This window comes from Parasteatoda tepidariorum, chromosome 4 (genome assembly GCF_982258835.1).
Source record: "Parasteatoda tepidariorum strain Cologne lab strain chromosome 4, Ptep-v5.0, whole genome shotgun sequence".
NCBI classification, from domain to species: domain Eukaryota; kingdom Metazoa; phylum Arthropoda; class Arachnida; order Araneae; family Theridiidae; genus Parasteatoda; species Parasteatoda tepidariorum.
The window spans coordinates 55,010,366-55,028,754 of record NC_141758.1 but is presented as its reverse complement, the minus strand read 5'-3'; the positions used below and the strand labels follow the sequence as shown (position 1 = coordinate 55,028,754).

Genomic DNA, 18,389 nt, shown 5'->3' with positions numbered 1-18,389 from the left:
CGTGCCATACAAATCCTTATGGTTACCATTGGTCTATGGTATACTGCCATACAAATCTTTAAGGTTACCATTGGCCTATGGTATACTGCCATACGAATTTCTGTGGTTGCCATAGGCCAATGGTGACGTGCCATACAAATCCTTATGGTTACCATTGGTCTATGGTATACTGCCATACAAATCTTCATGGTAGCCATAGGCTTTTGGGGTTTTGCCATACAAATCTCTATGGTAACCATAGACGTTAGGCATCTTGCCATACAAATTTCTATGGTAGCCATAGATTACCATAGGCTTCTCTATGGCAAATTTTCCTAAGGGTATATATATATATATATATATATATATATATATATAAGTTCAAAATGAAGAATAAAACAAAGAAAAATTATAGACATATGAAAAAAAGGGGGTGGGAACTTATTGTTTTTCTTAACTTTCTTAGTGTTTTCTTGTATTTTTATATATATATATATATATATATATATATATATATATATATATATATAATTCTTCAATTGGTGTAGTGCCTGGACTAGGATTTGTAATCTCATATCGTATAACCCCTGATTATGCATCGACATTGAAACGATTTTACGAAGAGGGCTGTAACTCTGTAGAGAATAAAGTTACCTTCCCACTTTTTACCAAATCGTTGGATAGAGTAACTTAGGCTAAAAGTATGTTAAAAATATGAAAATTATTTTTTGTTGTTGAACTTTCAATTGAATATCTTGGAAAGTTATGTAACTTTTGTGAAAAGTTTTGAATTTTAAATGCAGAAAGAAAAATAAACAATAGTTTCAACGTTCTTGCGAAAGAAAAAACAAACATGAAACAATTGGTTCCATTTTAGACATTATATATTGTTCGAAGTAAGAACCAATAAATTCTGAAAAATCCATTTATTTTTTTCGGAACAGTATATATTCGGAACAGTAAATGAATGATCAAATTTATTTATAATAAATTAATAATTCTCAGTAAAACCAGTGTGCTAAATTCAAGATAGATATATTTATTTTTTTGTACATAGTTTTCTGATTTTTCAGACTCTATAAATATACCCTAAAAGTTTTCTCATACTCAAATAGTTGTTTTTGTTTAATGAATAATTAATATTAATGACACCAAATAAAATTATAATTTATAAAAATTTGTGCTAAAATTGTAGAATGAAAAAGAAAGAAACAGAATGTTTTGTTTCATTTCTGCTTGGTATGTATCCATGTTACATCTTTGTTATTCGTATTTTTGTATAGTATGCAAGTAGGACTAATGTACCCCCTCTTTCCGAAAAATTTTAGCTTTTGCTATAAAATAATTGTTTAGGTATAGTAAAGTGGCTATGCTCAATTTGATAAAACTATTTATAGCTGATTCTCTGAGGTTAGTTTGAGTTCCTATTTCTGAAGGTAAGAAAGAAAATGAGCTAAAAATTGCAAAGTTGTTGAGAGTCATCAAATTCATGCAATATTTTGTGATTATTAATGTTATGAAATGATCGTTAGCATTAAAAGGTGCATTTGTTAGTTCGCGATATTTGTTGCACAACTAAATAAAATTATCTTAGAAAAGAAAATCATCAACTAGTTGGCCCAAGATGCTTCTATTTTAACATTATTGTTTTATTATTTAAATTTTTAGCATTTTTTTTTTAAACATTTATGTCCACAAGGTGAAAATTCACGCGGAAATCGATGATTCTCTGCTAGTGGTTATTCATTTCTTTCTCCCTATTTTGTAAATTTTCGTCACTAATTGCTCAGCTTTCTCGGTAAATAGTGCTATAAGGGATTTTATGAAGTAGAGCGTAACCGCTTGATTACAACTAAAAATTCAATTTATGGGTATGAAATAAACTTTTGATCAACTTGAAGAGAAAAACCTGACGATTAAGTACAAAGGGAAATATTACTGAACACGAAAAAAACAAAATTTAAACAATTCGGATGCGTATGAGTTTAGAAATTATTTTTCACCCATTATAAAAATGTAATAGTTTTTAAAGTTAGAATACATAACCCACAATATCACAAATAATTTCGCATAATTCCTGCATAACTATATCAGTTTTTTCTGAATCAACTTGACACAATCTTGAAGCTCACTGGCCAAAAAATAATTCACACCTAGAGAAATTATAGCAATGATGCATAGCTTCATGTTTTAACTAGATCTGTGATACTTTGAGAGTACTTTTTTTATAAAAGAGTCCTGAGGTGACCACTAATAAAAACCAGCATATTTATTTTAATATTCTGGATGGCCAGTCAAGATTGGTTTATGTTGGAACAGACAATAAAATAACGAAATCAACTCCCGCGTACTTAAAAAAAGCGTGATTTTTTTAATTTTGTGGTGCATCAAAGTCAACAGTTTACGGATCTTCTAGACTAAACTGCCTTGTTCAACATCGAAGGACTTTCCTGCTAACATAAACATAACTCTTAACGTAATAGAAGTGATTGAACATCTTTCCTGGTTACTAAAATTGAGGCAAATGTTTGCAATAAAAACGAAACAGTTCAGGGGTTTCGTTCGTTATGCATTGCGTATCTGGCGGATTTCTGTAAGCAAATCCTCCCCTAGTGTACTAAACTGGATACGACAAACATTCAACATTTTTCAGATTTAATTCTTGACTGATTCCAGGCTGTTGGCCAGTCTTGAGACAGAGATATATGAGGTGATCTTACAGGTGAGCTCATTTTACCATCATGCACGAAGAAATGATCTTTGAAAGCGTACAGGCAGGTATAGCCCAATAAAACCTATTCAAACCTATAGAGTAGCAATAAATTAGGGATAGCCAATAGTATAAAACTGCTAAGCTTCAGTTATGCCCACATGAAGATGTTGGGGTTAATGACAAGTCAATAGGGTAATTGCAAAGAAGAAGACCTGTTATAAACACGCCTATGACCTATGACGTGAGCTAATCTTTATCAGCAAAATGGAGTATTAAAGTTGAGCTAAGTTTCTCTACATAATTTAGAATGTCAATTAACGATAAGTTAATTAAATATACAGAGCCGTATAGCACTTCAAATTAGTTGAAATATAATTCTTTTTCGTCTGCTTCTTTTATTTAATTTAGATTTATAATTTGTTTATAACCATGATATATTTTTGTTTTGTGTACCTGGCAACTTCAATGCATAATACGTTTGTTTATGTTCTACATGGCTTCGTGTCTTTGTGTTAAGTCTCTGTGTAAATATATAGAGAAATAATTGAAATCTTCGAGAAAGAATCTTTGTGAAAGAATTTGGAATGTGTTACTTAAGAAAATTGATACTTGACGGGATTGGCTTACTCGAAATAGAATTTAAAGAACAGTTGCTGACGTAAACAGATGCCACTTCTCAGAAACCTATCAGGATCGAGATACCTACACTACGTCACTTGCAGGAATCCCATTCAATGGTTAGAATGGGTAAAACTTTTGATTCAGGTGCTTTGGATCACGGTCAAATAATAGGCGTGCATCACTTGGGCCACTCAACTTCCAAAAGCGAAGGAGAACTAGGATTTTCGAAGTAGATAGAATGGCTAAACTTTAGTAAGAATATACTAAGGATTCACGAATGGTAAAAAAAAAATTCAGCGATCTGGAAAAGTGCAAAGGATAATTAGCATTGAACAAGCTTGGCGTCAGACAATTCCATCGTATTGCATGTAGCCAGTAAAGTCAAACATTAGCTATAGAGCCACGATGGCTCAGGGGATAGAGCGTTCACCTTCCAATGAGGTCAACCGGGTTTGAATTCTGTGTGTGGCTGGTCGATACGAATTCCGCATCAGGCCTACACCGACCAAAACTCTGAAGTGAAATATCCTCAGTGGTAGACGGATCATGGGTTAGAGTTCCCTTGCCGTCAGACTAACCTTGTGAGGTTTTCGTGGTCGCCCTCTCCTTGTAACGCAAATGCTGGCTAGTTCTATCAAAAAGTCCTCCTCGAAGGCAAATTTCTTCCAATACTTGATCCAGGAGCCCCCTTGTCTTCTGGTTTGGGTTCAAAATTACAAGGTTACGTGGTTAAACATTAGTATTTGTAAACCAAAAAATTGGGTCTGCTTTTTAATGACGGTTATTAAAGAAAGAAACATTAGCTATACCGGAAACAATTCTTCTCTCGGCTGAGGCCAACTGCAGTGCTGAATTAAAATAGTAACAGTGGTAGACGTATCATGAATTAGAATTCCCTTGCAATCGGGTTAACCGTTGGAGTTTTCCGTTTCTTTCTTCTACATATAACTCAAATGTGGGTTAGTTCCACCAAAAAATTTTCCACGATGACTTGTCTGTCTCAATTCTTGATTCAGAAGTTCCCTAGTCTTCAAGGTTAGGTTCAAAATTACAATGTCACGTAGTTGAACATTGTCGTAAACTCAGAATTTAGTCGGTTGTTCAACGTCGGTTATAAAAGGAAATAAAAACGTTAGCTTAAATTGCCACTCATGAATTAACAACATACATAATACACTCACTACAGCGCCCCCATGTGTGCATAACCGTAGTACAAAGCTACTATCATTAAAGATTATTCTACGCTATATTCACAATTTCCATAGCATTATCTCTCCTTAATTCAATGGCACTTTAGTGTATTTGAATTCGATGGCACTTTAGTGTATTTGAATTAATTTGTCAGGTGAAATTATAAATTTAAAGATATTAACTTTAGATAACAATTTAAATTTCAGCCTGGTTTTTATGGAGTGCTGCCAACGCTGCATTTGTCTCAAATATCAAAACGTCGGATGGATTAGAAATTGGCTCACACCATAATATGATGCAAAACTCAACGAAAAATGTCACTAATGAATCCAGGGCTTTTGATGATAGTTCTCGAAAACAAAACAGCGACAATATATTCAGAAACCAAATATTCGACAAATTTGAAACTAAACTTTCAAAAGAACGAATCTCCACGGAGACGGTCAGTATAAGAGTTCAAAATCTAGTTAAAACAACGATTGAACCTTATCATGACTTAATAAATAATAAGGAACAGGTCTTAAATCAAGATGGTATGAAATTAAACTTAAAGAAGATTAACGATGATGAAAAAACAAGTAGTCAAAGAAAAGAGGATAAAAATGAATCACTCAAGAGATTAAATTTTCAAAAACCAGATGGGGATATTGAAAGGACTGATGCAAAAGAGGATGACAAAAAGCATTTATTAGATGCACAAGAGACTGATCAAGCAGATTTTGAAAAAGACCTTTACGAAACAGTTTTCAGAGAGGTTGGAAGCGAAAAGAATGCAAAATCAAAATTATTTAGTGAAGAAATTGAACTGATGAACTCTTCTTCGGAAGAGGATTCAGATGAGATCTGGGATGAGCTCTTGCAAAACATAGATCTGAATAGAGACAACGTTTCCATGTATTCAGACATCCACATTGAACCTCCTATTTTAGTAGATGATGCATCATATGGTAAGTATAGTTTTCTTTGTTAAAAGGAAATAAATTCTACAGGATGATCTCAAAACAGTGTTTTAAGTCATATACTCATATCAATATTCAGATATCTGGATTAACCCTAGTATTTTAGTAGAGGATGCATCATATGGTAAATAGAATTTCTTTGTTCATAAAATTAAATAGAAGATTACAAAATAATGTTTAAAGTCATTATATACCGATATCCATACATTCAGGTATCCAAATTAATCGTACTATTTTAGTAGATGATGCATCATATGGTAAATAAAGTTTTTTTTGTGAAAAAGATTAAATTCTACAGGATGATCTCAAAATATTGTTAATAGTCTTTATTATTGACCAAAAGTAGGTAATAAATTACTTGCAATAACTAAAAAAAACTAGCAATAGCTTAAATCTAAATTTGTAACAAATTAAATATTATTTGCAATCCCTGTAAAAGTAATCATTTTCTCTCAGTCATGATTACACAGAATCATAATGTTTGACCACGATTGCAATCATGACCAAGAAATTGTAAGATTGATATTATAGTCCTGATTACAGGTAATCATGATCTACGATTACGAGTAATTGCAACTGTAAGCTATATCAACATATGATTGCATACAATCTTGATTAAAAATTATAAGGAATCACAAATTACTATTCAAAAATTGTCGTAATTACTTTTCATTCTGATGCATAATTTGCGAATTTAATTATTTTTTTTTTCGGTATAATGTAAAATTATTTCTTAGATTTAGGTCGAAATAAATTGTTTTCAACAAAAATTTTAATAATCTTATATTCCAAAGAAACAGTACTGTATCGGGTGCCTGAAGACGAGAAAAATAAGAAATCTTAACAATTAATAACGTGACGTAATTGCGATTAGAGATAACACCATAATCAACACTATCCTGATTGATAGTTAAAATGAATCATAAATTACGCATTTTAGTCCGGCAGTGGACTAGTCGTTAAGACACGTCTCCCAGCAGATCACCGAAGTCAAGCATCACTGGCTACTGTCAGTGTGCGGGTGGGTGACCACTTGGATCAGTCTACGTAGAGTCCGAGGGTGTGCGGTATTGGTCCTCGTTAAACTGTTCTACCGTAAAGTGCTCGACTTGGAGTGCAGGTCATAGGGCTACCAAAGCGGGGGTGCCATCCCCTTTGCAGATGATCAAAATTGTGATGGCATGTCTGCGGATCATCCTCAGGGATGTTTCCCAGACCGTCGCCAATAGCCCATTGAGCAGCTCTAGTGCGACGTAAATGAACTACAACAACAATTACGCATTTTAATGTTTCTGTTTCCTTTGATGCAATATAAAACTAACTAATAGTTTTAAGTTGAAATAAGTTGCTGTCGTCAAAAATTTTAGTGTTCTGAAATCCCAAAGGAATAATATTGTACTGCGTACCGGACTTACAAGAACTTATAGTTACAATTTTTAGAGATCACCATAAGCCACGATTATAATGTAACTAATTACATGTTATTTGATGCACATAAGTTGCTTATTTAATACAATTATATTTGTATTTCATTCAATATCACACACAATGTATCATATTTCATCCTTCTTAAAGACAAAAGTGAAAAGTAAAGTGAATTTATTACCAAACGATTCGTAAGGAATTCTAAAATTTTAAATATAATTTTGCTGTTGATACTCCCTGTTAAAAGAATTGTGTGATCCATTTTAACATTTTATTAACCATATTTATAAAATGTTAAAATAACTGATATCAAATATGATAGTTTTGATGATGATGTAACCTAATTGAGAATTATTTGATCAATTTTAAATTTGTCATAACTACCTACATTTAAAAAAAATGCTACGACAATTATTATCAAATGTATTTGAGCTGTTGAGAAATTCTTTAGGAAAGAGTTATTTGATACATTTTAAACTATTAGGGGAGCGGAAAGTAACGTCGTTTCGGTGCATTAAATATTCCTTAATCTTAAGAACCAATTCAGGTTTTTCGATCCGTTTCGATTCATTTTCGATTCGGCATTGAGAGGTCGTTGCTAACAAGGGTGAATGCGTTATTGATTAAAAAGGAAATCTTGAAAATAAATATCAAATGCACCCGAAACGATATTACTTTCTGGTCTCTCTAATACTATCCCTTATTACACATGCTGGTAGAGAATTACAGTTAAATATTGTAATTTTAGTTAAATATTGTTCATCCTTATCATATTCAATAAATATTAAAATAATTAATGGTAAATTGGGAATTTTTTCTGCCGAAGCACCCTAGTAGTAAGTTATTTGATCCATTTTAGTCGTCTCTGGATTAACCACATTTAACAAACATTGAAGTATCAGGAATAAAATATTGTTTTTGTTTTGTTTTTTTCTTTAGATGATGCAAAGGAAGATGTCTCTATACGTAACATTTTAAAACGGGAATCTTTATTAAGTTGGAGTATAGATTCAAAATCGAACGATTATGATTCAACAGCTCCCACCGCAAGTACTAATAAACGTCCTATCGAATCTCAAGATCAACCTCTAAGTCGAGATCCGACTGAGCGGCCACCACAACCATCTGAGCCATCATCCTCACCCAAATCCCCAGAAGTTTTACCAAAAACAATGCAATCTAACACTGTCCACAGCCATATGCTCAACAGGTTAGGTAAACGTCGTCTTCCTAATGCTCAAAGGCCTAGCAAAGAAAGACCAAGATTAGCACCACCAAGCTCGGAAGACCAAGCAAGCTCAGAAGCACAGAGCTCGGAACAATCAATGTCAGAAGAGGTTTCAATGCCAACAAGCTCGACCATTTGCAAACCTCCTTCGCATTTGATACACTCCGATATACAGTGTACTGAAACTAATAGCGAAACGTAAGTGTTATTTTTATCATTCCATAGATCAATATCATTTTTAAATACAACTAAATTATTTTCACTGTACACATAGATCTCATAATTGCTGTGATTTCAAAGAGACAACTTAAAAATCCATCCATCTCTGGCCTTAAACGGGTGCAATGTTCCTAAAAACTTGATGCCCCCAACTCCTGCACAGAAAGTGAAAGTTTATCAGCGATATTTTATTTTATAATAAACGCTGAACATCTGACCCAATTTTTAAATTTAGGACTACCAATGCTCAATTCCGTAGCTTTGTATTTTTGAACCGAAATTAGAAGACAAGAGAGCTTCTGGATAAAGTATTGGGGGGAAATTTGCTTTCGTGGAAGACTTTTATGATGGAAGTAACCCGTCTTTTCTTTACACGGAGAGAAAAACCACAAAAACCTTTTACGATTTGCCTGACGGCAAGGGGACTCTAACCCATGATATGTCTACCATCAAGGATTTTTTTCGTCAGTTTTGTGGTCGATACAAGCCGGGGGTGCAATTCATATCGACCAATCATCGCTGGGATTTAAATCCGTTCTCTGTATTCTACGTTTTGAGAGTTCCGATTATGTAGAAAAAAGTGCTCGATTGAAAAATTTGCTTTCTATAATCGATATAAAAACCGATAAAAATGCTTAGTTAGTATGCATAGTTTTAAAGCTAATAGGTGTTATACATATTTTCACATTTCGCAAAACAAAGTGAAAATCTACATACAATACGCTACTACTAAGGAGAAACTTTATGATTGTTAAAGTGTCTTATAAAATCAAACTGAAATCTACACACAATTTGCTACTGCTAAGGGGAAACATGATTGCTAAAATGTTTTATAAAATCAAAGTGAAATAAAAAAAAAAACAATACGCTATTGCTAAAGGGGAACATGAAAATCAAAGTGAAATCTACACACTGCACGCTACTAAGGGGAAACGTGATTGTTAATGGTTCTGTTTAGGAGTTTATTGCATATTCTTTAACGTTTAAATGTTTTTACAACCTCAATGATTAACGTGGATGGTGTAGTTACGTCACTGAATTCGTATTGCTGAAGTCCGTCATCATTTTGTTTATAGTTGTGGTTTTAAAAAAAGTATTTTTATAAAATTAAATGATATAAAATCAACGGTAAGAGAAATTAGGAAAAAGGTATGCCATATAAAATAAAGTTAATGGGGAAAAAGTAGTGATACGTTTAGGGAAACCGTAAAAAAGCGCTATTATTGACGCCGATGATACTCAAATAATTTTGGTAATTAGTATTTGCATTACGGTTATTGGATTAATTGGTACGGAATGTACTAATGTAGAGACTACTACAGTGTTGTGGTAATAGGTTGTAAGAACAGATTGCTTGATTGAAGAAATTTATGACTATCATGCTTGGTTTCAATCAAACAAGGATATTGATTTCAATTTATTTTTATTTCAATGGTACTACTTCTAAAAAGTTTTTTTTGCTTAATCTAATAATGTAAAGCCACCAGAAGGAGGAAAAAAATTAAAATATTTTAGCTTTATTCATTTTCTCGGTGTACGTCTTACAGTTTGAGTATAATTTTATAGTGTTGATTACAGCTGTGGCGTTGGTGTGCGAAACATTAGAATCCAACTCCTACTCTGGATTTTTCCGAGAGCTCTACTCCAACTTTGACTAATACCTCCGAATCCCGGAAAGGATTAATTACTACGATACTATCTTTTATCAACTTTTTTGCAACAAATTTCTATGTAATTGATAATTAAATTGCTAATCTAAAACTAAAAAGCTTGTATTTTTGATTATTTTCTCTATCTACTCTACTAATACTAACAGAGATCATTAGTTTTATAAAAGTTCTTATCTATAATTAGAAGCAATACAAATACATCTGACCCTAAATCGATTTTTTATCACCTGCACAAAATTTAAATTTACAAAGAGGAGAAAATATTTGAAAAATATGCATTTTTTTTAATATTTCTTCTATTTTTTTTAAGGCAAAACGAATTTTCTCCTCTTTTAGCAATTTATTTTAAAGCATCTTGAATCCTATAACGAAAATATATGAAACTAAATATTTGGTGAAACTTGTAAGAATCGAGTTAATACAGTCTTAGCTAATTTTCCAGGAATTATGCTCATTTTATCTTAAAATGTTTGTCTGGCTTTCTTGCAAAATTTTTAAAGAGAGCAGATTAAAACTCGGTGATTTTTGAGTAACAATAATAACGTTCAATAAACCGAAGAATATTAGTATACTTTCTTTAAAAATTTCATATGACAAGTTTTGTTTTAAAAGTTTGAATTACTCGTAGAAAGCGTTTGAGATTTGTTTTATATAATTTTGTGTGATACAACAGAAAAATTGAAACAAAATGTATCCCAGAAATCCGCCAGAAATGTATCCCAGATTTCTGTAAATGGAGTAGTAATGTTTTTAAATCCCTTTTCTGCGTTGAAAATTCTACAAAATTATTTTAGAAGTGACAGAGGACATTTGCTTTGAATGAATGTTAGAGAAAAAGTAAATTAGCAAAAGAAGTGTTTTTTTAAGTATATCACTGTACTTGATGGTAAAAGTGTGAATGAAATAATGAAGGAAATTTTATTTGCATTGCAGTGTATGCGAACAACAATGCGTGCATGGTCATTCGACAAACGAAGGAATTAAAAGGACTCATAGATGTAATAAAGCAGAACATATTTGGAGACCTTCCAGGCTGGTTTCTGACTGCAAACGTCAGTATGATTTATTAATATTAATTAAATTTTATTTAATTAAGTCTATTACATTAATTAATTACGCAAATTATTTAATTAAAGAGCTAATAAATTAATATGATTAATTAATTAATTGAATTAAATAAATAATATTAAATTAAACTAATTAAATTAACTGAATTAATTAAATTAAATTAATTAAATTAATTAAATTAAATTAATTAAATTAAATTAATTAAATTAAATTAATTAAATTAAATTAATTAAATTAAATTAATTAAATTAAATTAATTAAATTAAATTAATTAAATTAATTAAATTAATTAAATTAATTAAATTAATTAAATTAATTAATTAATTAATTAATTAATTAATTAAATTAGTTAAATTAATTAATTAATTAATTAATTAATTAATTAATTAATTAATTAAATTAGTTAAATTAATTAAATTAAATTAATATGATTAATTAATTAATTGAATTAAATAAATAATATTAAATTAAACTAATTAAATTAACTGAATTAATTAAATGAAATTAATTAAATTAATAAAATTAAATTAATTAAATCAATAAAATTAATTAGATTAATTAAATTAATTAAATTCAATTAAAATAAATTAAATTAAATTTAAAAAACGATTGAAATTAATAATGTCATGAAGTACGGAAGTATGGAGGAGATTTAGGTGTTCTTTTTTATCAGATTGAGGTCAACATTTGGATAACAAAATTTCACCATCAGCTACAATTTAATTAAAGTTTAGTTAACTAAAATTGTTGCAATGGGGCTGATCTCTAGAAACCAAAGAGATTGATTTTTAACTTCAGTGAAAACCCACCTTGAGCTTTCCCATTGTCCAGCGACACGTTTTTATGCCACTGTTGGGAATCTTTTCCAGTTTGGCAACTTCCTGTACCTTTTTCTATTTTGCTAATAAATACTAACTTTTTAGAGAGATTCTTTCTAACTTTTTAGAGATATTTTGCACTTTCATTTTACATCACATGATTACTTACGTAGGTTCTGTGCAAGTTCTGTAGAGAACTGAGACTGTTTTGTGGTAATTGTGCTGCGTAGAATCAAAAAACAACTTTAACGTACTTTCAAAATCTCTCCATTATTTGTAATTAACAAGAGTGTTTACGCGTCTCTTTTCTCTCGATTATTTTATGTAATTTCATTTTTTTAATGAATTATTTTTTTTCTTATCCTTTTTTTTAACTGATCCTTAATATTTCGCACACTGATGATATTCATATATTTTCAGAAAGAATCACGCGGGTGTTGTGATGTAAGTAAGAAAATACAAATAATTTTTGATGAAAAAGAAAATAATAAGATAAAGTGAATAAAATAATCTCTTAAATGAATTCAAGTTTCAAACCTGAACTTGATCATAATAACTAAATTACTGACAGGGTTCAGCTTTGAAAGGGTTAAAGATGATTATTTTTTTATCATTAAAATAAAGATACTATTTTAATGATTATTAACATTAGAATAAACGACGGGAAGTTCTCATTAAATACTTTGGGCTTGAAAGTGTTAATAAAGTTAATCAAAGTAAAAGTAAAAAAAATATATAAAATTTTTGATGAAAAATAAAATAAAAATGTAAAGTAAATTAAAGAATGTCTCTAATAAATTCAAGTGTCAAACCTGAATTTGTACATAACAGTTAAACTACTGATATGGTTCAGCTTTGAAAGCATTCAAAATAATGCGTATTATTAAAATAACCAATGAAAGGTTCTTATTAAATACTATGGGCTTGAAAATGTTAAAAAAGTTAAGCTGCTTACTTTAGCTGTCATCAAGTAATAGTTTTACTTTTTATTTTTAGCTTATGTTGATTGCACGATTACCCTAAAATCTGGTGGACATAAACGCTGCTATGGCAATTATAAAAATCAAGGACCATGGTGTTATTTATCTTGTGATTCATATGAAGGTAAAAAACGAGTAAAAAGTGCCTGGTATCAATGCAACATTAATGGTTCATGGGATCCACCTCTGCCACGTTGTGCAATACCGGGGACAAGTAAGTTTTTGAAATATGTATACAGCAGATATTGAAAAATGCGTACCTTGTCACGAAATTGAAAAACAACGTAAATGCTTCAGGATATATTTCGAGAAAAGCGACTTGACAACTTTTTTGTTGGTGCTAAACTTAACGCTAAAATAGAATTTCAGATTATTGATAAAAAAAGTGATTTTTTAAATTCTTTTTCAATATATACATCTTGTCATTGCCATGCAGTAATGACAAATATATAAAAATCTAAATTTTGTATTTTTTGTCACTTATGCTGATTTTTCTATTGTTACAAAATCAATGAAATTTCTTTTCACGAGTTGGCAACGAAGAGCTAGAACAAACTTGAGCTATAAATAATTTAATAATTGTAATCATGAATTATAAAAAAAAATGTGCAATAATTTTTGTTTTAACTGTGCTTATGTATTTAGGTGAGTTACACAAAAAATTATCGCTTATTTTGCTTTTAACAATGTAAATTTCAATGATACTGTCGAAGAGCAGGAAAAAATTCGGTTACGTGTAGATCATCCTAGGACCAGATCTGCGCTTCTTCTGCATCTCCGAGTTAACTCCGAAATTAAGAATGTCGGGAAATTTTTATAAATATTTTGTATAATCGACTTATACGTTACTGATATTGAATGACGTAATTCAAGGTATATGAGATTTATGATGAATGTAAACAGTAATTTAGTCAATGACACCGGATTTTGGTCTTTTTTCTATCTACCTCGTTTAATCCGACTACCTCTTAATACGATATATTTCGCCACTATGAATAAATGGCAGCAATAAAAGAAAATGCTGGATCATGGTTTCGACTAACTGCCTTGTTTAATCTAACTCTCTCCTACTACGATATATTTCGCCGCTATATATAAATGGCAGCAATAATAAACAGCCGGGTCACGATTTTATCTACTTACCTCGTTTAATTCCTACTTGAAGGCTTGCACGGCAATGGAAAATCGTGTTTGCTGCTATGGATACCGGCGCACGTGAATATTGAGGGAAACGAGTGTGCGGATTCCTTGGCTAAGGAAAGCAGAGGTGCCGACCAACCTTGCACCACCATCACACTTGCAGATGTAAATGCAGCTGCAAGACACAGACTTCTGCCCTATTCCTTCAGGAAACCCCTCATTACTTTGATTGTACCAGAATCTTAACATCAACAATTACAAGACTAAGAGCAAACCGCTTCAAAGGGATGAAAATTCTTCCCGACAAAATAAGAACTTAACTTCACCGATAACTTCACCGGTGTTCTTCACCGATGTTCAACTTACCCCGGATCACATTCTCGAGTGCCCAGTCCTTACCCCATATGTTTTACAACTCGGTATGGTGCCACTGGCTTCAGAACTTCGTGAGATCCTCTACAGTAACGATGTATTGAAGCTAGCGGATGCAGTTTTGAAGGCACACGAGGCCATTTAATTGTCCATGGACACGATATCTCGTTTAATCTGACTCTCCCACCCTATAGATTTCGCCACTATACATAATTTTCAGCAATAAAAAAATATTTCACGATTTTACATACCTACCTCGCTCAATGTGTCTCTCCCATACTACGATATATTTCACCACTATGCGTAAATGACAGTAATAATAATAAAAAAAAAAGCCGGATCACAGTTTTATCTACCTACCTTGTTTAAGTTGACTCTCTCCTACTACGATATATTTTGCCACTATACATAAAGGGAAGTAATAAATAAATGCCGGGTCACGGTTTTATCTCTCCCCCAGGTTTTATCCGGCTTTCTACTACTACGATATAATATTTCCACATTATAGTATAGTTCGAGTTAATAATCTTGTTGAAAGATAAGGCAACTAATAAATACAGATCCCATTGCTATAACTGATAATTATTATGTCGAATATTTAATGAGAAAAATTTTTTCAAATCCTTTAGTTATATTGCTTGAAAAATTTAAAAATGCTCTCTGGGGAAAAACAAAGAAAAGTAAACCTGGTTCACATATTAGCATGTGCTACTCTCAAGCTTTTTTACTGCAACTCTTTTAACTACTTTAGTCTTCTTTTATTTGCCCAGTTTACAATACAATTTTTTTATCCTTTAAAGACACAGTAAAATGATTTACATATTTGGAAACTAAGAAAAATGTCACTGCATTTTGATATATCACTCTCAAATATTCGATATTTATTTTAACGATGGGTCAGTTCCGTGACATGGAGCTTATAGAGCTAGCTACAAATTCTTTCAACTTTTGAAAAGTAAACAATCGTAGGAAAGTCGACTTCTCGAATGATTCAGTTCATGGTTTTCACGTGACATCGGTATTCTTTATTTAATTATAATTCTTTTATAAATATTTCACATAATTCTATAAGAAAAGCAAACAGCAATAAAAATATTAATATCTTTAATAATAATAAAAAAATGCAATTCACAATATTTAGAAATTTAGGGAATATTAATATAGATCAATTTGCTTAAAATGCACCAACCAAATTCTCAATTTCTAATAACATATTTAATACGAATTCTTATTTTTATATAATTCTGTTCTGTTGTTAAGAAAAACAGTCTGTATTAGAATGAAAAGTTTGTTTTTAAAACAAAACCATTTGCTTATAACAAAAGTAGAAGGATAGAATATCTCCACTCTTCTCTTAAGTTTAAAACCGATGAAATTTTTTTTGTCTCTTTACGAACGGTATCGTCAGAACATCATGGAGCGAGCAGCAAAGACTCTGAATCGGGAAACTGACCCATTATTTTATCATTTTTAATTTTCTTTTCCTTCACTAATCGGAGTTGGGAGCTGTAAGAGTCCTAAAAATATCCTGCTTATTCAAGTATTACTAGAAAAAAAAACAGTACAACGAGACCAAGAAAAAAAATTAAAATAAGCAGACAAATTTTTGGAACGTCTGGGTGTTATTATTATTTTTAATTATTTTTGTTTTTTTTTATTTTAAGGTGCGTACTAACACGTTACGGGAATTAGAGATGATATAAGCTTTGTTGATATTTTGAATAAATGTTTTTTTTTATATAAATAGTCTCTTCAGCATAGAACTCGATATATCATCGATAACATTTGTAATTGATGAGATAATTGCTACTATGGAATCAATTACTTATAATATCGATCGCAGGTAAGTACGCTTGTAAATAATCACGATATCTGATTACATGTGGTCATGATTCCTTGTAATCACAATAGGAAACTTCAGTCACTCCTTGTAATCACAAATAAAGCTGCCGAATTTAAAAATAATAAAAGTCTTTGCAAAACCACAAGAGAAGGCTGTAAATAGGCAGCAGTTCCTTTGGTAAGCTAATGGGTAGCTTTTTGTTTACTTTTTTAAAATCGTAAATATATGATAATGATAGTGAAACAACTTTGAACGATTAACTAGATAAATTACTGACAATTAAAGTCATAATGGGCCAGTGACAGTTACATTTTAATTTGCTTCATGCATGTCAACAAAATATATTTGGTTTCATGGTTTAAAACCGAATACTTATGAGCCGTTATATTTGAAAGTTGAATAAGTCTATTTGAAGCTGCAAAGTAGTCAATTTTGTTTTTACAGTTTTAAAAATCATTCCCGGATTTTGATGTTTCATCAAATTATAATCAAATAATGCTCAGAACATCACCCAAATTGATTATCCTTTGCCAATACTTTTAAATTCTTTCAAACTCTTACACTTAAAAGTCTCGGATTTATACCATTTTTCCAAATAGACTTATTCCAGTTCTAAAAACAACGGCTCTTACATAATCCAATTTTAAGGTTTTTAACTAAAATTTTTATTATTTTTAGGGGCCAGATTGGTAAAAAGGCAACATCTTGTTTTAAAATTATTCACTTTTAAAAATAACGACACTTATCATATCGAAACTTATGGCTTTTGACCTAAATTTGCATTATTTTTAGGGGCCAGATTGGTGAACAGACCACATCTTGTTTTAAAATTATTCACTTCTAAAAATAACGATACTTATCGAAACTTATGGCTTTTGACCTAAATTTGTATTATTTTTAGGGGCCAGATTGGTGAAAAGACCACGCATTGCACATACAGATGATGGAAATAGGCATAATCGCAAACCGCCGCATGGAAGACTACGAAAAAAACGTTATGTAGCTGAAAAGGAATCGGAAAATGAAAAGAACAGCGAATCTGAAGAGAAAAGTAATGATGAAGCTCAAAAGGAAAATGAAGACATCTTTATCTAATTGGTCAACACAATTGAGCAAATTGTATTTGATCGTAATTAATTACTTGTAAACCTGACTAAAAATAATTTTAATTTACGATTGCAGTTGTTACTGTCAATATCAAAAATCATAATTTAGGAATAGTATTTTAATCACAATAACATTTATTTGTAAGGAGCGATAATAAGTAGCTATGGTAAATGACTACAAGTGGTTGATTACTTCTAATCAATTACTTTTTTCTCCACTTTGAGGTTTACCATTGTAATGCAATATTTTGTTTCATCTATGCACTTGCCTCATAACGATTTAATAGTTGTATTGTTAAATTTTCTTTTAACTACTAGTAATTTCCATATCCAAACTCTTTATTTTTAAATTAGAAAAAGTGCTATTAATAAAGAAAAGTATGTGAAGTTTTTGTTGTTGTTTTATGTTATTTTTATGGGTTAAATAATTTTATTTCAAATTCTTTTGAATAATAATACTTTTGGCAATTAATTTACTTACGATTTGAAATTTCACTAGAAGTAAGGAGGTTGAACTGCATGGTTCGTTGTTTTTTGTTCAAGAAACCAAATAATTCATTCTTTGGAAGGTTCAAAATTAGTTACAAAACTCATTAACAGAGGGCACCACAGAATAGTGGGCACTATTGTGCAATGTTATCAAAATAGCCACTATTTGTAACAAAAATGTTGCACACAGTCTAAGCAAGAATTTAAAAAAAAATATTATTTTCAAAAAGTTATAATAAAATTGGGGATTATAGTATATTATCAGTATCTTTCATAGTCCTTTTGCCATGAAAAATAAAAAAGCCATAGTTCAACTGCCCTACACTTGAGGAAAAACTATAATTATCCTTTATATATATACCATCTCGCAGTAAAGAATTCTCTGTACTTTAGAACAGAAAAAGAACTTAAATATTTCAACTTTTTTAAAAACCTTTCAACCTTTGCGTATATTTATGAGCACAGATAATGCAACATTATGGTAAAATTTTAAGTGTTAAACAATCTGATCGCAAACGCTTTTTATTGTCACAAAACTACAGTTGCTTTTTTCATATTAGTTTTGCGC

General features: G+C 30.8%; 1 protein-coding gene across 1 annotated transcript; it reads left to right on the top strand.

Annotated features, from left to right (window-relative positions):
* Positions 1 to 1,063: 1,063 nt before the first annotated feature.
* LOC107442856 (uncharacterized) lies at positions 1,064 to 17,717 on the top strand. Its single transcript, XM_016056517.3, has 6 exons — positions 1,064 to 1,218; positions 4,711 to 5,451; positions 7,828 to 8,314; positions 10,939 to 11,057; positions 12,888 to 13,085; positions 17,128 to 17,717. Exons 1-6 carry the CDS (start codon positions 1,176 to 1,178, stop codon positions 17,319 to 17,321), a joined length of 1,782 nt encoding a protein of 593 aa, XP_015912003.1. The 5' UTR covers positions 1,064 to 1,175; the 3' UTR covers positions 17,322 to 17,717.
* Positions 17,718 to 18,389: the final 672 nt, after the last annotated feature.